We start from the raw sequence: 27,581 nt of genomic DNA, 5'->3' as shown, positions 1-27,581 counted from the left end.
TCTGTATGTAGACACAAGACATTGTCTATATAAAATACTGTATAAGTTCTTTATCTGAAACTACTCGTTCATTTGTGGTTCAAATGAAAAAAGATAATGAAATCATCTATGTGGTTTCATTTTTCTTAAGTTTTTTGTCCTGTGCCTCAAAATATTTCTTTATAGTCTTTATTATTATTTAACTGTGGGGGCATACATATAAATATATAGACATTTCCAGGGTTCCCATGAATGTTCCAGTCACATGATAAGTGGTAGTCATGAGCACACATCCAGGCCAGAGTGTGACTCAATCTGTGACAATGACACAAACAAGCCTTTCTGAAGAACAGATTAATTTTGTTCAAGGTGAGAAGTTGATCAACCATACGTTGACAGAAGTGATTGTGAAATTTCTCCTCTATAATTCATCATTGATTTTTTAATTATCTTGAATATAAAAATAACTTTTCATCCACATTCTGGACATCATTATCTAGTTGAAGGTTGAAAAGTTGAATTGTGATAATTGGTTACAAAACATGCTCACATGTCAATGAAAATGATCAGATGCCATCTTTATCACATGGATTCCAAAGGAAGGGTAATAAGCAAACTACTGTTCCCTCCATGGATTTCCCAGGAATCCCAAGTTTTTTAATATATCTGATTGGTGGTAGTGGATGTGCATTGGACCTTCATTTGACCATTTGGCACAGAGTGGGATTCAATTTAGGCCACCAAATGATCAAGGTTTATGGTCTTCAAAGGAACAAACATTGGAGAAAGTATCTTCTAAAAGAAACATCTTTTGGCCTTTGTCAATGATTGTGTGTCCAGAGTGAGTGGTATTTTCTCAAAAGATTGCTCATAGTTCATTTCAACACTGGAAGGAGAGTCGGAGCATCCCATCTCATCAGAGCCACAGAATCCAGTCTGCACCATGAGGATGTGAACAACTGTAAAAATCTGTAAACAAAACATACAGTTGAGGACATCATTGCTGGAGAGTGCTTCAGGTTATGTTGCCACTGAAAACCTTTAGTCAAAGGTGATCTGTACACACACAATGGATTATATCTGAATGAGATGAATAACAGTTGCCTTGAAGCAAGGATCTACAGAAAAATATATTGAAAAATACATTTAAACTAGAATGAAAGGAGATTGGAATCCAGAGGAGAGCTGTAAGAGAGATACAAAATAAAACAACAAAACAAATAAAGGACAAAATAATGTTATAATATTTAGTTAACGCTTCCCAGGATAGGCTCCAGGCCACCATGACCCTAAATTGTATTTGTGCTTAATCAAAAGTGATGTCCTGATATAATAGTGCAGAATGTATTAAATGAATACTTATTTATTATATATTAAAATTGTGAACTTTCATAGTTAGATATATTTTGAATATTAATTATGATTGACCACAATAAAAAAAAAAACAGTAATGCTGATCTGGATTCAATAGTCTGTTTGCTTTTACAGCCTTAGAGAACTAAGTATTTTAGTCTCCATCAGAGAAAGTTACAAGGTACTTACATGCACTGACAAACATAAACATGTGGTTCTTCAGAAATAACAGTAAAACACAAATGGAAACTAAGCTGAAGACCATTTAATACTGGGGAAAAAGGATGCACTTCTTAACACAAAGTATTGTAGCAGCCTGAAACACTCCTCACTGATGATGATGAAGCTGATATCCCGTCATCTTTCAGAAAATGGTGGGATGAGATCCTTGGATTCAAAGCTACAGAAAAACAAAAATAATCTAGCCAAATGGCCTTCTCTCATTTGTGCTGTTAGGTTCTTCTGAATTGTTTCTGGGCTGACCCCAGTTTAATTGACCACTCATTTCATCATTGCTTGCATTCGCTTTGCTTTGAAAAATTCGACGTCAGGTTCACCGGGTCCGAAGTGGTCCTTTCATACCACTGTTTTCATGCAATTCGAAGAAGTAGTAATGATAGAAGTAATTGTTTTTTTTTCCCAAAGAAGGTTCATTTAGTGCAGTCACTACATTTAATTTAATTTAATTTTATGTACTTCATTTAGAGCTGGCAATAGTGTGATCTCAGTGAAACAAACGGGCTTTCCAATTTAATTTTTCAGCAATGCATACATGCAGAAGTGCATTCAACCTGTTTTATAATATCCTGGGATTAAAATAGCAATGTAGATGTACTTGCCTTTTTAACTCGAGGCTGACTGGGATTGAAAAGAAAAGTGTGAAAGGCCATCTATAAAGACTTATTATTATTATTACTTATTACAGACTTCAAAAGTACAGCTCAAATGAATGCCATCTCATTAAATTAACACTAAGCATAGTGTTATTACATATAAAAGATGAGATGTACTAATAATAAACTGTAAAAATACACAAGTTTGAAAAAAGACTTTCAGTTATGCTGTATCCAAAGCAAAGCATATATACATTATAATGTTTTCACATAAATCACTGGTTATTGAAAACAAGCTAATTAATGACAGCCGTCAGATATTTAAATTCTTTAAAAGTTGGAACTGAACCCCGTAAAACCATAAAGGTAGACTTTCCATACTGTATGCGTAGTACTGATATAAAAAAGCTCTTTATGTTTTACTTATGTAATATACTTTTGTTTGATTGCATTATATAGCTCTTGTTAAAGAAGATTCTAACCCTTTTTTCTTGAGTAGACCCTTGTTTGAGGTGAAGTGTTAATTTCTGCATTTAACTGAACATTACACAAGCATTTTATACTTGCTCCTTATCTGTGCCACTTTCTGCCAGTATAGTGTGTGATTTATGAATATGCATTGACGTGTTCCAGTCTGAATTAAATGAATTCAAATATATAATCTTAAGACCAGATGGAGCTGTCTGTTAAAATATTTAGTCTGAGAAATATTTGTTAGGACTGTATTGGAAATAACTATCATGCTTGACAGTGAGAAAATATCTTTAGATTCATAAGCAAGAATTAAGACCAAATTGTTTTATTGGCAATAGGACATATTTTTCTTTTCTAATTTTAAACAGTTCTGTATGTCTCCTGTTTTCCCTTTGCTCTGTTCTGCCCCCAGTCTCATTTTAACTTGGATTTGCTTGATCTCCCTGACTGTTAATGTCAGTTGTTTAGTGTTTTGGTCTGACTTTCCTAACTTTTATTCCAGGGCTTTTAAGTCCTTCTTTCTCATGTTCCTGAATGATTTCCTTCCCAGTTACTGCAAGGTCTAGCAGAAGATCATGAAACATGCTCAAGAGCACAAGCATATTCTTACAGTATGTCTTTAAATGAAAGCAGGTTGAATGCAAAAGCTGCTGTACGCCACATCTAGATTGTAATTAAACTACATTATACAATTTTATAGGGTTTAAAATATAGCATTCACAATTTACTGATATTACATTTTATTACATTTGCCTTTGTGGGTGTGTAACTTTCTTCTGTACATGTAGAATTTATGTCTTATACCATGAAAACATTAAAATGCAGTTCTCAAGTATGTTTTTTTGCTGTTTTTCTGAACCATCAGATTCACATAGATATTCCTCGTATGAGCCCTGAGAGTTTAATACTTCAGCCTAAAGTAACAGAGGTAAGAAATAAGGGATTGAAAACATGTTGATTCTTTCCACTATTTCATCCATCAATCCCATTATACCAATCTGAAGACAATGTCCATATGCGCTGTGTGTTTGCTGAATTGGGTGAAGGTCTCTTCAGGTTTTACCAACTGTCTGTACCTGTTCTCACCTTCTGTGCCATTCATACAAACCTTTGTACTTTGTAATTTGCTCAATATAGTTGTCTTACTAAGGCAAGACTTTGCCTATTAATTACAGAGTTGCTCAATACAATTCTAAATTAAAAGTTTCCAATAATGCAATAGTTATTGAACTTATTGAAGATGATCTTCCTCACTTCAAAAAACAGTATCCCCCAGAATGCAATCTACTCTTAGAACTATATATCAATAGCTGAAATAATCTCAAATTGTACAAAAAATGGATGGAGGGTTGGGTTTGTGTAAAAAAGCTTATAAGCTTAAAAGCTTATCAGGTCATAAACTGACTAATTTAATTGGAACTGGTTTGTGTTCTTCTGTCCTGATTCTTATGACCTTCTTTCTCAAGACCACAATAGATGTATTATCTTGTAAATGACAAGAACAGTATAATCAGGTTGGATTATGTTGGTCAAACCTTGGTACACTTTAGCACAATTCAGTACAAACAGGAAGTGTGCTGTTTGAATGGTTTTCAGCAGTTTCCCTTCTCTCTTGAGAGGAAGAAAGAGAAGATGGCACTGCTGTATGTGGCCCTTGGCTTGAAGCCTTGTGAAACTAACGATTTCCTTTAATGGCTGTGCCAACCCATAATAATTTGGCTTGTGCTTCTGTTTTCTTTCTTTATCCGCAGATTCACATTGACATTCCAAGAACTAATCCTCTTATTCCTCTCTTTCAACAAGCTTCTGTGCAAGAGGTGAGAGAATGAACAAATTGATTGGCCAGTAGTGCTTTATTCAATTTTTTTGTTGCTTTGCAGGAAAAGGGGGGATATAATGAATGTGGAATAGGAATAGAAATAGAATTTCCAATGAAGGAATAAAATGCATGTGCAGAAATACAGTATATGATTAAAGATCTGCGAAATTGTTTAATTGTTGAAGAAGTGTTTACACATTAATTGGGACTGTAAAAATATACGCACTTCTTGTACTGTTTTTAGAAACTGCTGAAAGTGATAATCGCTGACTTGTCTGCCTCATTTTAAAAACATTTTAAGAAGGTAGACTGCTTAGTTTTTTAGTTTTGCACCAAGATTTTGCAGTTTAAGTAAAAGTGTTACAATCTCCAGTGAAACAAAATATTGTTTTCCATCTTTATGCACTGCTGGTCTGTCAGTCACCTGCTGCACATGGTAATTTAAAAAGGCTGAAAATGAATACAAATTAACTAAATCTAATGAAGTGACGAAACTGTGAATATATCCTGTTTCCTAACAAACTAAACACTTGAACATGTAAATTGCAAACCTTAGGAAATTAGTGCTTGTTACAACTTTGTTCTAAATTAATACATTACGAATTGAGGTGAGACCACAGGGAGTGTAGTTGTTTGCAGTTGCTATTTGTCCTTTCTTCCATTCTCATTTATTATATATATTAATCTAAAGTTTTTGCAGAAATGTTGTGCTTATGATAGAAATGGTGAACATTGTCAAGGAGTGGCTTTTTGTAGTAAATATAACGTATTATTTGTTAAGTTGCTTCCATTAGAATCATCATTGCAGCTTTTATATTTTATAACTACCTACAATAGGCTTGGGCGTTCGGTGACAGTCTTTTTCTTTTTTATAATAATGGACTGTACCTTTCTGAAATGCGATGCGGTAATATACTTGTTTTGTGACAAAATCTGTTGAGTGTTTATGCATTGGTAGCTTTTGACTAGCTGTACAAAAATTATGATTTGTATATCTGCATTCTTTGGTTATTTCTAGATTTGTTAAAGTTTGTTTTTATAGATTAATTATAATTTGGTTAATTAATCAAAGTGACTTGGTGAAGCACATATATACAATAAAATGTATAATGTTTGGAGTTAAGGGAGCAGGAGAATGGTATCTTTAACCGACAGGGTACACATAACCTTCATTGCTTTAATGTGAGATGTCTCAACATGTTGAAATAATGAGAAGAGTGCACTTTATGCCCAGTCTGTTTTACCTAATGATTACACATTATTTTAAGTAGGACTGCTGAGACAATTTTGCAATGTACAATCACATCATCAGTTTGTATCACCTGACTTCCTTTTATTCCATTTTACGTTAGGATACATAGTACTGTCTGAGGTTTTTGCCTCTGGTGAAATGTATCATGTTGACTCCTCTAGTGAAAACAGCTTCTGAAGAGGCCACTCATAGCTAATTGCAATGAGGTGTACAGGGGAATCAGCCCCAATGAGTAGTGTTGATGCATGTGTCCATTATTTGCTGCTTTCAGATTTATCACTTGGGCTAAAATATTTTCAGATATTTTTTAGTTCATCTTATCAAGCCAGATAACTTTTAACTTGAAAAAAAAGTGATTTATTAAACATTTGTATAATCGAGCATTGGACAATTAGGAAAATACAGTAATATTAATTAATTGTTGTAAATATTGCATTTTTATAACACTTATCCCAAAGCATTGTAAAGTGCCTTACATATAGGTAGGCTACCCACTTCTCCACTGAAGGGCTGGGTGTCTCATGGCTACAATTATGTGGCAGCAACAAAATTTAAGGATGTTTGATTAGACACACCTAAAGTGGAATTAGCTTGGAAACTGGGATCAACACTCCAGGTCTTCCAAACGTTACCATGATGTATTTAATGATCAAATAGTCTGGACAACAGTTTAATGTTTTTTTTTTCAAAATCTCATACAGATTTGAGGTTCCAGTCATTATAGCAAGACGCAAAGGAACAAGTAATAGGTTTATTCCATGCTGAAAAAAAGAAGAAAGAGCACATAACATTTCGGGTGTGAACCTGCTGCAAGAGCTTGAATTTCTTTAGCTGTTTCCCATCCCAGTACTGACCAGCCCCAGTATCACATGGCTTGAGAGTGCTAGGCACTGACCTTCTTAAGGTCTCGATAGTGAAAAACAAGCTTTAATGTAAGTCAATAACTGAATAGAACCTTCCAGGCCAGTGAAGATTTTTTCAGAAAAGAAGTTCAGTTGCAGTGTTCAAGGCAAAAAGGAACCTGACCTGCCTTGCTGGAAAGGTTTTTAATCTAAGCAGTGTTACATAGATTCCAATCCATTGTACAGTTAAATTGGAGGGCTATGTTTGTGATTTCTGGAATGGATCAAGCACATTTTGTGGTGTCATTGTCAGAAGAGAAAAAGTAGTCATGATGATGCAAGAAGATTGTACATGTTCTTACTGGCATTACAAGTAGTGGATCTTATACTACTTATACTATTATGGGGTGAAAGATAAACATCTGATGGTGATGTTCTTATACAGACTACCATTTGAGATGTAATCGGCTGAGGTCCTTCCTTCCCATGTCTTACTGTACAGTAAGTTCCTATGCACTGAACTTTTATAGAATAGTAATACAAAGCTGCAGTCTAAAGTGGGGGCATTTTTTGTACTGTTGTAATGTAAACTGTTGACTAAGCTAAAGATGAAGCTTCATTTCACAACATTGAGGAAATACACAGAAATAGGTAGAATTTGGTTTGCTTGTTGAATTTGATTATTGTTAAACTGTTTGTTGATTGTTAGCGTAGTTTTTTATATGCAGTTACTTTGTTTTATTGTCTCTTGGTCATATTCTGACAGAATTCTTGTTGAGTGGCAGCACAGCTTTAATATAGGGTTATGTAAATGTTCTTTTCTCACAAGAATATTTCAACTTACTCAGCAGACTGTGACTACTGAGTAATGCATGTCCACTTGGTTGTTGCACTAAAAAAATATTTGAATTTCAATACCACATGAGACCAGATGTAATGAAACATCATGCCCTCTAGCAAATTACACCTTAGATATGGAATTCATTCTTGCTTTTATACCATAAATAAAATAAAATATTTATTAAATTTAATGGTCTGTGAAGTCAGTGAACATTGACAATTCTTTTTCATGTTTTAGCAAATTCAGATTAAAGCACATCAGTGCTTGTTTTGGAAATATAGGTAGTAGACCAATAAATGGACACACCAATTTAAAGTTAGACCACTACATTCTGCCATTGTAGCCTCTGCATATCATGGTAGAGTCTATACAGTACGTATCTGGATTACTGCAGTTGGGCTTCAGAACCATTCTTCCATGACTATGACATTTAACTCTGGTTGATGGAGGTAGAAAATGCTGTCTCAAGAGTCATTCCAGAATATCCCATAAATGCTTGATTGGGTTCAGATCTGGTTACTGAGAAGGTCATGACATATGGATAATGTCTGTGTTATGGTTATCAAACCTTGACCAATCACGGGGCATTGTCATTCTGTAAGACACCCTTCCTAGCAGGAAAACAATGCTGCAATACAGGGTGAAGTTGATCACTCAGTACCATAAAGTAACAAATAGCATTGACTTTGCCTTTTGAGGGTATTAGTACACCTTATAACATTATGGAACTACCAGTGTCCTACCACTCAGTGTGGTAGACTACTTAAGATTGGTGCCACACGTGCTCTTGTCCATTTTCAGGGAACACATTTCACATTTCTCTACTGCTTTGTAGTCCATTGCCTGTGCTGTTTGCTTTTTTATATTAAACCTGCTGCTTGTTCCCCAGGTTAATATTTTCAGTCAATGATTCTGTTTAGCCTTGCTCTTCAAACTGATTGATGGACATCATGATTTTGGATTTGGATATGAGGTTCCGATTACTGTTACCTTGTATTGCTGATGTCTTTCTTTTAGAGTTCCATGCTGACATCACCTTAGATACCGTTGCTTGCAAAACATTGGAAAGATAAGCTGTCTAGGTCACTGAAAGACCTACCAAATCTGTCCCAGCAATCATAACTTTCAAAATAACTGAAGTCTCCTCTTACAGCCATTCTAACTGTATTATTGGCAACCAAACCTGTCCAGCATTTTATGCATGACTCTTAGGATGATAGGATGTTATTTGCTTAATCAAAACATGAGCTACAAGGAAATCCTTACCTTTAACGTTCTTGGTCTCCCTAAATTTGCCCTAGTATGGAAGGCATTTCTATTTATTGTGCACAATCTTTTTTTAATCACTAATAAAATGTATTACAGACAGAATTGGAACTTCATGTTATGGAAGCTTTGTCCATCCATAAATTTAATTTGGGAATAGATTACATGGAGGGCTAAATCATGAGTTTACGATACTGAATTGAATTTTGGTTTAAGTGATTTCAGTAGTTTTGGCCTAATGTCTTCAAGACATATTGTCACCAGATTTCTTCCACTTGTATCAATGTGAAAAAATAACCATAAAATGATTTTCTTTGTACTCTGTTTGTGGTATGCTATTTTTAAGCAAAAAAGTAATTATTATAAATTGCAAAGGAACAAGTAATAGGTGTATTCCATGCTGAAAAAAAGAAGAAAGAGAACACAACATTTCGGCCGTGGAGCCTTCTTCAGGTATTATTAATAATATAATAATTTATTATTATAAATTACTTAGTTATTATTACTGCACAACTGTGCTGTGCTAATAAAACAGAAAAAATATTATTTTGCACTGCTCCTTTTGTATGGCTTTTGTGCAATTTTTAATCTTAGTACCTTTGGCAAAATAAGTGAAACATCTGTCTGGGTTTGTAGGAGATACCAAAGTGGCTCCAGAGAGCCTAATTCGCTCCTAATCAAATATATGCAACAATTATAAAAAATCTATGTGCACAGGTACTTTGAATCACTTTTTGAAACAAGTTGTTCCAATCAGTAATGATTTTTAGCAGTTTGCAGTGTTAACATAAAACCATAATCATTTCCTAGCAAAAAAAATCATATTCATATTATAAGAATTTATATATACTATTATTATCTTTTATCCTTTATCTGCATGCCTCTGGGATATATAGTTTTTTAACTGTTTTATGAAGGGCATGTTTCAGTGACTCATCTCAGCCTCATGGTTGCATTACCTTGGACGTTTTTATTCTGAGGGGAGGAGAAAACATTACCAGGGTCTCCTCTCTGAATATAATTAATGCAACTTGATGATAAAAAGAATGTTTAAAGTGATGTGAATATAATACATGTTGGCTTTGCTTTTTAAAACTTTATTCCATTTACAAATGATGCAGCTTGTGGTACTTTGTAAAATTTGAGAAATGTGTTTCTATATAAATGACAGGTATAAAACTAGAATCCCACTGCGTGTGATATATTGTCTTGTATGTCAAGCACTGACTGCTTAAAAAATGAAAATACATTTCTCTGCTTTATTTAAGTTGAACTTCAAGCCTCTTTTAATTTGAGAAAGTTGACAGCAAGGTGAAACATTTAAAACCTTGCAGACATTGCCTTTAATGAAGATGGAAGTGTTTGCCTTAGAATAAAGACAAGAAAGAAAGTTGGAGTAAAAGAAAGTCCTTGATCTACAGATGCAGAAAGACAGTCAAAAATGTACATGAAAAATTGACAGTGACGCACATGATTTATTTTATCCTGAGTTGTTCTTTCCTTGATCTAGTAAATCCAGTTACTTTGCCTTGACCTAAATTAATAAATGCTACATTCGACCTGGTACACGTCTTCTTATTACAGTTAAGTAGCCATAAAATTAAAATTTTACATTTTTCATTATAGAGTTTAAATCACCATATTATTCAGTGACCTCCTGTATGACCATATAACTTACATGTTTTCATAATCATTTAAGATTTTAAGTCAATCAAGAGTTCTGGTGGTATGTCTGAGTGTTGAGGCCCCCAGTGTGCTGGGGGGGCTTAGTGGGGAGGGGTGTTCTTTTTATTCTTGCTGTTTGTAAATAGGTGTTTTTAAGTCTATCCAAAGCATGGCCTTTCATGAAAGTGAGTTTGTACATGTATTGTAAAGAAATTATATCCTTTTACTGAAATACTTGTGTTCTTTTGAAGTTGGGGGGGGGGGGGTTCTATGGAGATATCAGGTGAATTAAGTTCAAAATAATGCAAATAACCTTCTGGCAGATGAGACAATAAGAAACTGGTTTTACTTTCTTAAGACAAGTTGACACATGGAATGATAGGATAGATAAAATAGAAATATACTTTTTACTTTTATAACTTTTTACTTATGGTTTCTGTTCACTTTACTCCTCATCAGTGACTTGTGTATGGTAGTGCAATGGGTGAAATTCTCAGTAGAGAATTATGGTGTGGTTTCTGCACCTACAGGATGTTCTGTGTGCAATGTAGTAGAGCACCTACACAGATAGGATATTGTCAAAGTGTTAAATCATTTGTTTGCCTACGGAATTACTGGACACGCTTGGTAGAATTACTCTTGCAATGCACACTTAGAACAGTGGGTGTGAGCATACTGGTTTACTGTTTATATATTTAAAACTATGTGACGGAAGAGAATACAGAAGAAAATGAGATTGAATTAAGATAACAAAAGGAATTGTATGTTTTATTTTGTCTTTTAAGAAATGAACAAAACTTTTAAGCACAGAGCTTGTTATTGTTAGTTATCATCTAATGCATCGAAGAGGGGGCATACAGTTCTTATCCTTGTACTTTAGGGAACATCAGATTAAATTTGTCTTGGTTCTATTATTTTTAAGGAATTTTGATTGCAATAATTTTGGTTGATTGCCATTTTCTTAATTTAATAAATGTTCTATTAAAAATCATACTTTCGCTGCTTTGGTTGTAGTGCATTCTACTGTAAGCATTATACATTATGCTAGATGCACTAGTAGAACTGTTTTTATGTGCAAAAGAATTGTGAAAAATTTTGTCGAAACAAATAGTTTGTATTTAACTGTATGAGGGTGCAGGTCCGATACTGTGTATACATTGCTATCTCATTTATATTTGAATACAGTCTTAGTAGTTACATTTTTTAGGAAGTGGTAGCTAGGAATAAGTGTATACTCATTGTTTCTGAAAATACATTTAACATTAAATGTAGCTTTCTGATTATCAAACTTTAGTCCTAGAAGATATCTACAGCAAAATGTAATACCACAAAAAAATTATTGAATTTCAAGGAATACCATGAAAACATTTCCATTTGGTTTTCTGACCTGTACATTACATACTCTTACAACTGCATATCAATATCAATGCATTTAATATATATATACTGTAGATAAAATCTTGGATGCAGATGCTGTGGTGCTTGAAAAGTTAACACAGTATTAACTCATCATTTTTTAGTTTGTTTTTGTTTATAATAACTTTTTCTTGTTATTGACAACAGATCTTTGAACGCATTCTCTTCATTTGGGCTATCCGACACCCAGCCAGTGGCTATGTGCAAGGAATAAATGACCTCGTCACTCCGTTCTTTGTCGTCTACGTTTTTGAATATATTGGTGAGTACATAAGACATTTTTATTTTACTCCTTTAAAATAGAAATAAAGACACTCAAAGCAAATGTCCTGCTATTAAAATAGTATTATTTTGAAACAGTTTCTAATAAGTCTATTTATCTTGTTGAAAGACTTCTATCCATGTTGTACATAGGTGAGACAAGCAGTGAAGTACATTATACCTTACACTTTACATTGTCATAAACAAAATATTTGTAAACATTTCAGAAAGTATTGCACATGCAGGTAATCTCCAATATCGTCTTAATCTATCACATTTGTTTTCACAATAGTGAAACGTTTTTAGAAATTAAAGACATTTATAACCTAGCCCTGAAATTACATACAGCCCTACATGCTGACTTCATCAACCTTTAGCAGTAAAGTTAAAAACAAAGCACCACGAACTATGTATCATAAGAAACAAGAATCTTTTTCAAAAAAGTGTATTTCATATTCTGATTGGGCAACACAATCAATTTATGCCACAGAAAAAAAAGTGCTTTATTCAAAAACCACAAGCTGAGTATTTGTCAGTTTTATGTAAAAATATAATGCCACAAAATCAAAATAAAAAGCTAAATCGTGAAATATCAAATACCCAATGTCCTTACTGTTTAGCAGTTAAAATATTTTGATTTTTTAATCTTAAATGCAAGAAACAACAAAGAAATGACAGGTCATAACGCTGCTCCGATTGGTGCAACTAGCTGTCACTCAATGAATTCTGACCATTTAGAGATTTAGGGGAAGTTTATAGGTTTCCAGGGCAAATGCCAAAGTTTTATCTGTTTCCATTTATATGTCTACCTGCCAATCAAGTGAAGATCAATAATATTGAAACTTCTATTTTTAATTTTTTCCTAATTTTGTATTTTACTTTGGAAGGCTAAAACAACCATGTCAGGACATGGCATCATAAAACCTCATGCAGATGTTTTTTATCTCTGTTCTATTTGTCAAATTTTTTTTTTATCTAAATTAAAGTAGTACACTTATTGGAGAATCCGTGTAAAACATTTTGGCATCCTACATGTGCTACTTGAAAAATAATTTATGAAGAATGCAAATAAAATGTGTTTGTTTTTTTCTGTTTTATTTTGGATGTTTCTTTCTAGTTTGTGTTGTGAATAGAAATTTATAAAAATGTGATGGTTCAGACTTGATGCCCATCTTATCTTGAATTTAATCCCTTAACCAGGCCTGTACTGTCCATATTTTCCAAGATAATGCAAGATGTTTAAGGGCACATCCTTCCAGGTGGAAATGGCCTCTTTGAGGATGAAGGGCTTTAGTATTAGAAGAGGTTAAAAATGAAAAGGGGATTTAACTTTCTCATGCACTGAATGTGTGAGTAATATGAGGAGATATGAGAATATGAGACATTGATAAAATGTTTGTTCTTTATTTTTGCAAGGGTAAAAAAGTGAAGCAAATAATATAACAAACCTTTGTTCTCTTCATAAGGTCTGTTTATCATTCATTGGTATGATACAGAAGCAGAAAGCAATATTTGGTTATGTCTCCTTCAAATGTGTTTCCAATAGTTCCTTTGTAAGTAATCACCACTAAAGAGGTGTGTTGATACCTGTGTCGGTGAGCATTTATCAGAGTTAGAAAAATACTTTAGGGTATTTCATCACAGGTCCTGGATGCTCTGCATGCCCTCATTTAGATAGTGTCCCAACAACATGTCACTGGAAGGACATGATGTCCTTCACTAGCTGAGAGATTATCTTTCATTTACAGATTTGCAAGGTGATGCTTTCCCCCTTTTGTTTCATTTTACTTTGTTCATCTTAGGGGGCCTTCCATTGCTAAGCAACTAATGATAGCTACTGCCTCAGACTCCCTAATCATCTCTTAAGTAGGATAGGACCCCACTCCTGAGAGGGCCTGCAGCTTATACCTCTTACCCCTTTATTTGATAGATAGTGCAAATGCTGCTAATGATCCTATAACAGCTGGATCTCTGTTTGCAGGCCCTTTCTTCCTGCTTAATTGAAAAAAAAAATAAACAAATGCATGTTTTAATGAAAGAAAGCAAGACTTTGAACAAGTTTGTTTCTTAAAATATTCTAAGATAATTGTAAATATATTTTGTGAAATTGTGTAGTAAAATTATGTACGTATTTGTCCATGAATAACATTAAATACAACAGACTTTACATTATTTCTATATTCCATAGTCATTCACAACTTTTTATCTCCTAATAATAAAGAGATGTTCAGGCAATGAAAGGATGACAGTGTCTCCTGTCAATCACTCTACTTTATTAATTCAGTCTTGTTAGACAGTTTAATGCATCCAAAGTTTGGAACCTAAAGAATATTAAAAATGCAGAGCTTTTACTTTTTGGCCAATAAGGTAAAACATTATCTCATTCAAGTGGAATGCCGTTTTTTTTTTAATTTGATTTAATCAAATTCAGTCTCATTGTAAGATTCTCAAAAGGTTCTGACATCTTTGTTGTCAAGCCAATATTTGTAGATATATTTTGAAGGAACAGGCTCACAAACCTTCAAAGGAAATGGAGAGACACTTAACATAGAGTTTTGATGTATTGTTTCCAGCAGACAGTAGATTTTTGCTTTCATGAGCTAGAATCTGAAGTACTGTCTAATGATATATTTGGCAGAAGCTGTCAGAGGATTGGAACAAGTGACTTAAGAATAGGAAATATTAGTGTTCACAAAGGATAAAACACAAAATGTCAACACACATAGTGGCATTTCTCTGCAGTAAAACGCAGAACCTGCCATTCTGCTGCATGTAGAAGTAGATAGTGATGTATATGATAAATCATAGTCAAATTCCAAGCAATGCAAGAAAACTCTACTATTAATTCCCATCAGAACATCACTATCACTTCTTATTTTCGATAATTTAGTTTACTTTTATTTTACTTTTTTCACATTAAAATATTTTTCATGATTTTAGAAAGAATTACATTTTTAATTCTAAAAACAGGATTGATTAAATTGTTCTTGATGTTACTTTTAAAGCAGTGATTAAACAACTGTTAAAGAAAATTGTTGTGTTGGCTCCTTTTCATCTGCCTTAACTTAAAGACAATTTTCTGAGTGATCTGCTGGGATTAAGAATATTTGATGTTAAAGGAACAATGTTTAACTCAAATCACATTGTGAGATAGGAGATTTGAGATGTACTGTGCTGCAATATGTAATTAAGAAATAATGAAGTTTATAAATGAATGAAAGAGATGCTGAATGCTGACCTAGATATATTTTTTTGTTTCTGATTGAAATGTACCATACTTTGAATATTCAGGTGTGTCCACTAGATACAGTAATCATACAGGAGATTACAGACACCTTCAGGCTGGCATATGTCTCATCCTCTGTCCGGTTACAATCCTAGATGCAAGGAAAATGTGTTAGGGGTAAGATCTGTGTAAGATATTGACTTCCAGATAACAACATTTGCATAATACTAATTATTCGTACAAGAATCGCTGCCATGCTTACATTATCTCCTGAGAGTACAAGTGAAGAAATAGAGCACTAGTCAAATACCTGTCTTGCAACACTTCATTGGTTCTCTGTATTCTTGTAGGTGTGCAGTGTATGTTTGAATTAGGTGAGATTTAACAGAAGGACCTAGTTAAAGCCTGCAAAAGCCTTTTCATTTACATCATTAGGTTGTGGAAATCATTATTTTACATTAGCAACAGCTAAGTAAATTTAATTCCTTCTTTTGAAGCCCAGGGAGCAAGCTCTGGAGCAAGCAAGAACTTGAGGGTTTGCGTTCCTATTGTGATCAACTTCTGAAGACCTTAAGATGCATGAACAAATGAAGCAATTATAAATTGGTTATAAAAGTGGCATTGTTTACTGGTCTTAATCTTCACAACCACGAGAGAGCATGATAGTGCAAAATAAAAAAGAAATCACTTTTCTTTTTATCCTGTAGACTTTTTAGCATGCACTGCATGAATGGCATTGTGCTACAGAAGTTGTAATTAGTGCTGCACTGGCAAGAGGACTAAATTCTCATAGCCTATAGGGATCTGCAAGAGCACTAATGCATGGAATTTATTGTGAGCTAAATATCATTGATGCAGTAAGCCTTTCACATATTCCAATTATCAAGGTGTAAATTAATGTTTGAATCATGGGGAAGTGGAAGATGTGTGTTGTGATCATCAGAATTATAAATGGAAGATTTTCCTTCACAGAGCTGTTATATTAAACATCTTTGAATGTTTGACGCACTTTGCTCTTTTTTCTTGTTTTTGTATCATAAATGGTGTGACATTTCAGCATAACACCATAAGACAGGTGTTAAAAGCACCTTTTACTTTAAAACTATAAGTGAAATTGAGGGATTTTTAAAATGCATAATAAAGGTAAAGTTAATTAAAAACAGTTGATACTTTGAAAAGATAATTTTTTTCTGAGTTCTGTGGTTTTGCAGATTTTTCTTAATTTGTAAAACGTGTAATGTTAGCACTTGATAAGTAATCATTCCATAGCAGTCATGATGCTTGTTAACAATTCTGAAAACTATCTTGTTGCAGAATTCTTTGGTGTTCTGTCTTTGATTTAGAGGTGTGAGACTTACACTGTCGTAAAGAACCAAGAAACAAATGAAAGGATGTTTTCTTGAACCTAAAAGGATTCTTGGGCCATTTAGTTCAAATAGCATCCAATTTAATGAGCTGTGTTATTTCTAAATGGTGGACTGATGAAGACGTGAGTTCCAATTAATGGACGTTCATGTTAAGTGTCTGAAAAGAGAAGGCTTGAATGTCAGAGTGGAAGAACACTCCTACTTTTGGTTTCCATCAGAAGCTAACTCCCTCTTCTAATTTTTTATAACTTGCATTACACTTGAATAAGATTGTTTGTTTCAGTTAAATAATACTGTTTATTTCTCGCTTTTGAAATGCATGCTTTTAATTTCTAAAAATATGACGAATTGATTAAACAGTCCTTTTATCAGTTTTGTTATCAGTGCTTTTCTTGAAGTATGGTAAATAAAAAAACACTAATGTCTGATTAAGAAATGCAAAACATGAAGGGAGAATGCTTTAGAAACAGGAGAGAAAGCCAAGGTATAAGATTTCCCATGCTGCATGGCTGTTTAGATGACGTAATCTCCCTATTAAGTAATCCTGAGAGGAAGAACTTTATATCCCATTTTATCTCATGAACTGATTCTTGGGTTTGATGTGAATTCAGCAAGTACACACAGTGGTTATGAGAGAACTTAAACATGTTTGGATCAAGAGGGGACTATTAGGTCCACCTTACTCATTTGATTTCTAGTAATTTATTAAGAGAGAACCTCATGCAGCCATTTGGTAGAAGAAGCCAAAGTTTCAGCTTCAACAACGTGGCTGAATATCTTGTTCCACACAGCTCTTTGTGTAAAAAATTGCCTCTTGTTCTTGCTTTACAACGTTCTTCCCCAAACTTTCCGGTTGTATCCACTGGTTCGTGTTTCACAGTTGATTGTGAAGAAATCCAGTGGGTTGACTTTGTCAGTGCCTTTGAAGCTTTTGACTGGTTGAATAAGAAAAAAAATGGTTCTTGTTTGTAATGCAGGAAGCCCTAGAACCATAAGAACCATGCAGAACTTACACATTAAAGTCTGAATAAAATGTCTTGTTTCATGTATTTTTACCTGCAATTTACTTGCATCTGTAATGTTTCACTATTGTTTTTATATGGTGCAACATATTTTCGTTAATTGAGTTAATTATAGGTTTCACCATATATCTATTCCCCTACATTAATGGTATGAAAAAAGGTATGTGTATGCCTATGCAACAGGGCTCGTGCATGGATCTGAGCTGGACTAGTCACAGATAGACATATGGGTAGTGGAATTGAATATTGAAAGAAAGAGTTTCCTGAAAAATATGGATCATGCATTCATTAAGCAAATAATATCGCAAATTGTTTAGGGTTATGTTTACAAATGTTGGACAGGCCTTGGTATGGTTAGCATGGCTGCAGGAGGAGACAGAGTTTACAAAAATGTTCCAGAGAGCATGATAACAGTCAGGTTGCAGTGCACAAACCACTGATCACACCTGACAATGCATTTTTGTGAGTCCAGTGGTACAAAGAGCACAACAATGGATTACTGAACAGTGGAGAATTGTGATATGGTCTGATGAATCATCTTTCACCATTTTCTTGATAAGTGAACTAGTGTACATGTGGTCCCAACATAAAGAATTCTACAGACCTGATGTACAATCCAACAATGTTGGAACAGGGTTCTGGAGGTTCTGTAATGTTATGGCTCACATTTTACTGGCTTGAGTTGGGTGTACCCATTCACTTAGAAGGAAAGGTTGATGCTAATAAATAATGGTACTGAGTGGTCGTCTTTATCTCATTTCTGCTGGGTGGGGTGCTTCTGGGATGATAACACACACATACACAGAGCACATGTTTTTCACCTAGTAGTATGAATCTGATTGCATGGCATGACACTGATGTTACACATATGTCATGGCTTTCTCAGTTACAAGGTTTGAACCCAGTCAGGCCTTTATTGCATATTCTAGAAAGACACAGCAGTATTCTCCTTCATCTTATTTTTATTGTCCATTTTCTATCTGGGACAATAAAAGTAAGTGTCAACCTGGCCTGACTTCAATAACTTTGAAGTGGAAGAATGGCGCTGCATCCCTCCTGCAGAAAGCCAGATATTGGTAGACTAGCTGGTGTGCTGGCCGTATGTGGTGGCCCAGTGCCCTATTAAGTGACATCACAGGGATGATTTCATTGTTTTATCCTCTACTTGTTACTATGTCTTTACGTGACATATAGCAGATGGAGGGATGACAATAATAGATATCTGTAATACTGCATTTATGGAAGATATAGTTCAAGTAGGTAGCTGTGTCAGCATGCAAAGGAACAAGTTAAAGGTCTATTTCATGCTGAAAAGAGAAGAAAGGAAACACAAAATTTCTTCTTTGGGTGTGAGGGATTAATGGCGGATGTGCATTTCTTTACATGAACTAATCACTAAGAGTATGAAGGCTGACAACAAGGTGTGTTATTTTGGGAATGATCTAACTAGTTTACTGCCATATGCTTATTTCAAAGACACTATGTTAGACAATGTGATGAACAATGTATTTTGCCTTTTAGCTTGCAATAAATTTCTCCTTGCAATTGAGTTTTCTCTTAAGGCACATTTGATGTAGTTTGAGGTGACAATGATATATGCTCTCTGAGTATTAAATATTGTTTTAATATGCAAGAGAAAAGAAAGTCATTTATGCTTCAGAGTGCTTTCTTTAAATGTAGTTTAAAAGTAGGACCTTGCACTTCCATTCTCTACATTTGTTATTTAAAGTAAAAACAAAAACTTTAAAACTTAAAGGAGGGTCATGTTAACTATGTCAAAGTAAAGAACAATGCCTCTGCTTTTTGGGATAATTCTAAACAGCCTTTAATAAACTTTAAATCTGACAGCTATTAATTTTTGAATGTGCTTTGTAACTTTATATTCATGTGTGATATATTTTTTATTTTTATTTGAGTGAGACAAGTTGAATGGCTTCCTTTAATGTGCAAATGTTTTCACACATTCTTATGTTTTGTCTTACTACAGCCCTGTTAACAGAATGAAATGATGAGGACTGTGCAATCTGTCATCCAAAGTGCACACTGTCGAGGCCATCCACATACTATTCACACTGTGAGCCACATAGTACCCATAGCAGAGTTAGTATTTAATAGAGGCATGTGTACCACTATACATTAAAGGAAATATCCCAGATCTGTTTATTTTTCTTACCTCTTACCTTAAAAGAGATCATTGTTTCAACATGGTAATGTGATGTTTATTTGTTCATATCGTTTTCTCAAACTATATGAACTCTAAACTATTTCTCTACCATCAAATCTGAATTATGACCCTACATCTACCCCATGCACTGAGGTTACTGTCAGAATATGGGAAATTTCTGACAAACGTACCATCACTTTGAAACCTTTAGATAAAAAAATCAATAGAATATGGGAATGGACTGGAGTCCCGTCTAGGATTCACCCTGCCTTGCACCTGTTGCTTGTGAGGATAAGCTCTAGCTCCCCCGTGACCCTGAACTGGATACAGTTGTTAGAAAATGGATGGGTGGATCAATATCAAAATCAATACTTTTTTCTAGACCATAAACCTTGCATTTTTATCAATAGTTATTAGTATATTGAACAATACTTTAATAATTTCTTTCTTCATTATTAAAATGCTTAAAAAACACACAAGAAAAAGAACACTGCTTTAATATGGATGCTTCCTGCACATTTCACAAAATGTATCATGTATCGTCCAGTTGATTCTTTTGCCTAGATTAAGCAAAATTGTGTTGGCTGTAAGGTTTTTGAAGTTTGACTGAGAAAGCTTTAAGATCATATTACATTTAATCTTATCTTGGATAAATCATGCACCGCGAGAGCCAGTGAAAAAGGAATTTGAGTAATGATAGTAGCAAAATGGTGTTGAACACAAGCCAAGGGACTTCTGCAGGTGTCAAAATTAAAGAATTATGAAGGAGTTGAAAGCTAATTGCAATTAATGTAATTATGAGGGGAGAAATGTACTCCAAAGGGAGCTGCATACTTTAGTTCTGGCATGTGCTCTCTTCATGGTTTCCCAATGGTCTTCGTATAGTTATAATTAATGATCCTCATCTAACCATGTTGAGAAGGCTCTAAGGAGGTGGTGCTCACAAGGGCCTCAGTTTCTTCAAAGTTTTCTTGCAGAGGTACAGGCATCTTCTAATTATGCCTGACATGTGAGTGACACTAAAACTAGGATATTTAATTATAAAAATGGTATTAAGAAGAAAGTATGATCACCTCTAAGCAGCAACACTTTCATATTTTTTTCCTTCAGGCACCTAGAATAATATTAAACTATTCCATTACTGTTAATATAAGAAATGTATAACAAATTGATATTTAATAATGGACTGATTTTGGTTTTATAGTCAAATTTATTTTATTTTTCACTTTGGATTTGCATATTTTATGTTTACCTTTTTTATTTCAGAATAAAAAAACTGAAATCAATTACTATTAACTATCCATTATTATCCATAACAATCAAATAACTTGGAAAATGCAAGGCAATGTAAGTGAGCCTATATGTCCTGCAATTGGTGGGATGAAAATTAAAGAGCTGTGGGGAGTGTAAATCTAACCTATGACTACCATGAATCTAATGCTTCTTCAAGTTTTCTTTTCTTAACAATAATAAAATGAGATTTTGCAAAGGAAGTTTTTCAAAATTATTTTTCTTTTAATACTTGGATTTGAAAACACAAATCTCCATACTGTATGCAATATAACTTGATAATTTATATATTATTTATTTTTTCTTAAATACATCTTTACTATAATCAGATATCTCAGAGTAGCCATCAAAGACATCAGGAACAACTCTTACGAGAATATGCCACTATTGTATCTTCTATTTTAGTGCTGCCATTTTTTATTGTGTGTTCAGAGAGCATGGCTTAAAGTAAGCTTCTGATAGATTAAATCCTTCACACCATGCAGTTATTCCTTTGTTTCATCTTTGATACAAAACAATTTTCTAAGCAAAAGTAAGCTTATCAGAAACAGATTAATGTATTCTCTATGTCTGATATCACTAACAGTTCTTATTTGTAAAGCAAGATAACAAGTGTTGTAATGTGTAATACATCCCCACTTTCCCTCCTGAAAGTGTTACTTTGAAAACACACATTTTCTGTCACATCTTCACTTCGCAGGCTGCTAAATATTGCAGTGTCTATGTATAAATGGTAAAATGCAAATCTGACTAGCCAAGTTTAATGTTGTATTTTGGATATTTTTATCCATGTGAGCTGAATGAGAAATTTTAAACAAAAAAATGCCACATACTTCTTCACTAAAATATACACACATACTCATGCTGTCTGCACACATGTGTGGCCAATCTGTTTTAATACAGATCAGTGATAACTTTCAAATTGTATCTATAGGTACAAGATTTTGCAGTTGCAATGTGGATACAGAATCATAAAGAAAAATGTTTCCATTTGTACATAAACAGAAAGCCAATGATCTAAAGAGATAGAAACATAAAGTTAATGACCACCATCATCACTTATTTAAATGAACCACCTAGGGTACAGTGAGCACCACAAATTTTAATTTGCCATGTAATATACTAGACACTCATTAAAATTACTGATTCCTGTTAGTGGGCTATTAAGAAAATATCTTTGGGTAGTCATCTGAGATTAAGTAATGTGAAGAATTGAATTTTTTGTTTTTTTAATCCTTGCATACTCTTTCTGCGTAAAACTTAAACGTCTATGCTTAAGCTTTGTTTGTTCATCTTTCAAAATATTTAATTAAAAATACCTTTTTTCCATGACAGTACAATCTCTGTAGATTTTTACATTTAAAGTTCTGTGTTTACTTTCAGAAAATGGAGAATGTAATTCATATGAAAAAAAAAAACATTGAAAATTGTCCTTTGAATGCATTTATCTCTGTTTGCCTTGGACAAAGTTAATGTGCTTGTTTAGCAGTGCAGAATTAAAAAAAGCAAAATGTCATTACCTGGTGGGGTCTTGGTACAGTATATTACCCTGGGTTTGCCTGCCACCGAGATCAGTTTTAAGAGTTTAGTTTTCATCTGTATTGGTATACCTTGTGCTTTCACTTCTATTAGTAGAGATTAGATCCATCTTGTTTTGGGGCTTGCAACAAAGTCCACATAACAGCTACATTACTGTTATATGTCAAAGGTGATGTACAGCTGAGATCTGTCCCTTTTATTTGTCCTTTCTTTTTATTTCCTTTTTTATAATTTTAGAAAACATTTAGTTTCCTCGTGTGATGACACAACAAGTAGTACTGTTAAGAATTACTTGGAATCCATAGGAATAAATCTCTTCCATAACTAAATGGCAAAAACTTACAAATTTAACTACAAATTAAGTTAAAACATTTGAATAATTACAAAAGCTGTAGTCTTTTATTAGACTTAGTCATTAAAAATTAAACCGATTTTCCTAGACGATGATACTATCGGTGTTCATACAAACTAAATTTCAAATAAAAAATAATAAAATAATATACCTCATTAGAACATTTTTCTGCTAGAAAATCATAGATTACATTTTTTTATAATGGGGCACTTGAGCATGATTACAATAATTAGCCTGATAATGTTTTCTTTACCTACCTCATGTATTTCACAAAAGCACATAATAAAACTTTACTAAAACTAATTATAAATATATTACTGAAATACCTTTAATTAGTTATTTGCATAGAGCTTTAAAATGAAGGTGGGTCACATACAACATTAACATGTTTCATATTACTCATTATTAGCTCATTTTAAGCATAGTCCCAAGGGGTTTGTTTTCTTGATATGCTGTGGTACACTGTTTTTTTTCACTTCTAACTACCATTTCTCAATATGCTGTGGTAGTACTGGGGCATTTTATAAAAGTGGACAACTGTATTCTACAGTTTTGAAGCTAAAGTTCCCATGACATTTTTTATGGTAATCGACTAGCCTCACATGAATGACTGCTTTATATTTTACATCTGGCTTACTAGATCATAGAGGGCTTTCCTGTAACTCTTTTTCTTGTCAGCAGGCTGTTGAGAGGTGACATTTGTAAGACGTTATTGCTCATGGGGAGTGCAACCCACACTGTTGAAGCATTTGGTAGTCAACTGTCCCTATTGCCCTGCCTTTGATTCCTTATCAAAGCATTCCATCATCAGTTGACTTTCTGTATGCATATTCCTATGATGCATATAAAGTAGAAGCAGATTTCTGCTTGTTCTAGTAACTTGGCTGATCAATATATGTGGGAACACTCAAGCTCACATAACACCCACTTTGGTACCTGTTATTATATTAGTGAATGCGATGTGTATATACTGTATTTCTGAAATCTCACTACTTTCTTTTCACTCTATCCATAAAACTTCCTTGCCATGTATCTAAAATGGCGTGTCCTGTTGACCTATAAAAATATAACTGGCCTCCACTGATACAGCTATGCTATTTCTAGCTTCTGTTTCTTAGGTGTTTTTTGCCTATCACCATACAGGAGAAACAGACTGTTCATACAGTACATAGGTTGCAGGCCTGGTGTGATGTCCTACATGTGTGAAATTTCCAATAGGTATCATACCAAATACTTCATAAGTACATTTTTCTAACCTTGTAAGTAATTAATTTAAATGAAAAAGGACATGGACAATTTTAGAATTAGAACTACGCCTGACAATGATGTAAGTTTAATACATGCTCAACACCTTCAAGTCACATGCAAATGACTGTGGGTTGATGTTGCAGTTAGTCATAAAAATCTTTCCACATTTACTGTAGACAGAAGACTGGATACTACAAGATGTTGTTTATTTTTTGACTGACGCTTGTGCTTTATAACCATTTGAAGAAATCTAACAATGTAAATTTAATTTAAAGTGAAATATTAAGTATTTTTTGGAACTTTCCAGTGGATTTTGAAATAGTATTCTAAGTGCCTTTTCCAGAAGAATGCATAGCATAATTTGTTTACTCATAAACAAAGCATTCCCAAGCAAGCATTAGAAGACATATCGTCTTATATTTAAAATATTTACATTTTCTAAGCCTCAAGTGTTTACATTTATTTCTGAATTCAGTCCTTATAAGTAATTACAGAGATTCTGTTCTGGAAGACTGGTGGGTCTTATCAGTTTATACTTTCAATTGGCATGTATAAATATTGTTTAAGCTTCATGGATTTTGTTTCCTGAGATATGTTGCATTTGATGTTTTTTAACCCCTAAGTTAACTCAAAAAAATATTTGGTTCAAATACAACTATGTGAATAATATAACATGTATAGTGTATATCACTTCTTGGTTGCATTTTTTCTTAACCTTGAATCATAGTTTAAAATTGGAAAGGCTAAATACAGTATATGCATTTAATATATTTCACACAAGGTCAATAAGTTTAACTGATTTGCTAAAGCACTGTTTGTTGTAGCTAATTCAACTCTATACTCTGAAATGGACTATTTAATATCACCTAACACTGACAAGAGATAGACAGGTGAGGTGAATAATACAATTCCTGTGCAAAATAAAATAGCATTGCATTTTAAATATAAAACTTTCATAAAATACAGTATGTGTTTGACCTCTGAAGTTCGGTACACATTCCTACAATTTAAGACTACGTGCTGCAAAATCAAGGTACTTATGCTTGTATCTATAAATACAACAGGATGTAAAAGTATATATGATTTAAGTTATGTAAAAATCTTTGATTCCTAATGCTAATTGTTATATTAGTTTTTTAAAAATAAATTAATCTATATGTCTCTGTAATATATTGAAAGAAGAACTAGGATAATGTAAGAAAATTGATGTGGCTGTTGGTAGTTGCACTTTTTTCCCCTTTTCTTGAGTAATCATGGTTATTAAATATTTTGGACATTGGTTAATTACTGTGCTATAAAAAGATGTAAATTGAATTTCAGCACAGATTTATATAGGAAACATTATACACTTTTCATATATACCATATTTGATCAAATACAATTTATAACAATTAAGTGAGACATTTATTAATAAATGGGATTATTTTCTACTTTGCCAGTCTTATGTGTAAAATATGTTACTGGTTATTTGTATACATTATATCTAAAACAGAAGCATTTTGTGTCATAATTACTTGTAAGTAAGCCATTATCTCTAATGATATCCCAATGACAGCAAATTACCACAAATTAATGCTTTAATGAACTGATGTTATCCTCATATTTCATGAGTTAGAAATTTAATCATTCCACTCTTCTTTTAGTAGCTTTCATATCAATATATAGTATTTTACTTCATATTTTTGTTTTTAATATTCTGTTTTAGAAATAATAATGTATGCTTTTCATACAGTGATTGTAATGCAACAAGGCAATATATAACAATGCTTCAAAGAGCTTGTACAATACTAGAATTCAAGCTCAAATTCAATCCAAGCTCAAATAACAGTTGAATTTATTGATTCATTAACAGTTGCTGTATATTAATACACATACACTAATGCATTATGCATATAAATAGTTTTGTGCTGAAAATTCATGATAAAGTTGGTGAGGGGAGTTGTGAACACACTTAATATCAGCCACACATAGGTGCTTTTTTATTCAGTGATCAGATGGTACGCTGTTAGATATGATAAAAAATAAGGCCAAACACGTGGTGTGGGTGTCCCTAAAGCTAAAGTTGTATAAGGACATTTTTTACCAATAGGTGCAGTAAAAATACCTTAAAGTGCTAAGTAAAGTGCATTTGATGTGGAATATAAAAAATAATGAGTGTCAAATTTAACAATGGTGTGCAAGTAAGGACAATAATAAAATGTTTTCTCCACCTTTGTAAGGTGTATGCTGACTTTAATGTATTGAATTGAATTACCCTGTAGGCAATAATGGTGTTGTCCTTGTATAAGCAGAAAATGTATATTGTTCTAAACATGAATGTATATCACATTATCTATATAATAACTTATATTAATTATACAATAAAGTATAAAAACTAGTTGACTGAGACACATACATTTCAGGTGAAGATGAAGACGAGTATGATTTGTCTGTCTGGAATTGGATAATGAGCTGTGATTTGTTCATTTGACTGGACTGATCATACTGTACATACCTTCATAAAAACATTCCATTTTGCAGGCAAGATCAATGCTCAAATCGTTACATAAAGAGTTTTGTGATCTTGTTGGTTTGCAGACTTCATGTAGTTATTGCCTCAAAGAAATCTGCAACCAAATACTTTCATACTCAGAAATGCTCTTAAGAAGCATGTTCTAATACTTATATTAGAAATCACTGGTTTGAGCAAAAAGCTTGTTTTCAAATATATGCATGGAATTATACCCAATTAAAATGTGTAATTCAGATTAATCTCATAATATCTAATACAAATTAAATGATTTTAAAGCAAAAATAACAGTTTTGTCTTAGCTGTCCCAATGCTTCTGGAAGGCACTGTATGGTCCACTTAAGAAAGTAATTTTTAATGTTCTTCTCTTTAGGAGCAACCTTGCTGCCATTGATCAGTTCAGCTTAGTTGTGGTATTTGTAGTACTTTCACTTTTTTATTTTCTCATTATAATCTTAATTTTCTTTTAATCATAAATTCAGAAAATTAAAGTAGATTTCATTTAAATTGTTAACTCAAAGCCAAGATTTCTAGTATCTAAAAAAAAACAATTGCAGTCAGATATTAAAGTTGTGCAGTGATAATTAGGTTATTTTGATGCTCAGTAGTTCATCTTTGAAACACCACCAAATAGATGCTTTTAAAAAGGATAGGCAATGTGGCAATTGAATTTTAGCATGTTCGTGTTCCCTGCTGAATTTCTAACTACCCAGTAAGTCAAGGGCACTGCTAATTCTGTACCTCTCCTCACTGACATTATAGGCTAATATACCTGGCTGTAATGCTGGTAGGTATTCACTTTGAATTTCTCTGGTAGGTCATGTTGCAGCTCTGGGCTGTTCAAGTACGAACTACAAAAACCT

The 27,581-nt window shown here is 33.4% G+C and overlaps 1 protein-coding gene across 5 annotated transcripts in view; it reads left to right on the top strand.

The window, feature by feature from the left end:
* tbc1d22a (TBC1 domain family, member 22a) overlaps window positions 1-27,581 on the top strand; it is a 218,954-nt gene that overhangs the window by 61,171 nt on the left and 130,202 nt on the right. For 2 of the 5 annotated variants that reach the window (XM_015352687.2, XM_015352685.2), the window contains one exon: window positions 11,888-12,002. In XM_015352687.2, coding sequence (XP_015208173.1) covers window positions 11,888-12,002 — 115 coding nt within the window. Of the gene's footprint in view, window positions 1-3,504; window positions 3,568-4,390; window positions 4,457-11,887; window positions 12,003-27,581 lie in introns of all 5 variants that reach the window. The other 3 variants (XM_015352683.2, XM_006633433.3, XM_015352684.2) reach the window with 3 other exon arrangements.

The sequence above is a fragment of the Lepisosteus oculatus genome, chromosome 7, assembly GCF_040954835.1.
Source record: "Lepisosteus oculatus isolate fLepOcu1 chromosome 7, fLepOcu1.hap2, whole genome shotgun sequence".
Lineage (NCBI taxonomy): Eukaryota > Metazoa > Chordata > Actinopteri > Semionotiformes > Lepisosteidae > Lepisosteus > Lepisosteus oculatus.
The sequence above is the reverse complement of the archived record's forward strand: the minus strand, read 5'-3'. Positions and strand labels throughout refer to the sequence as shown.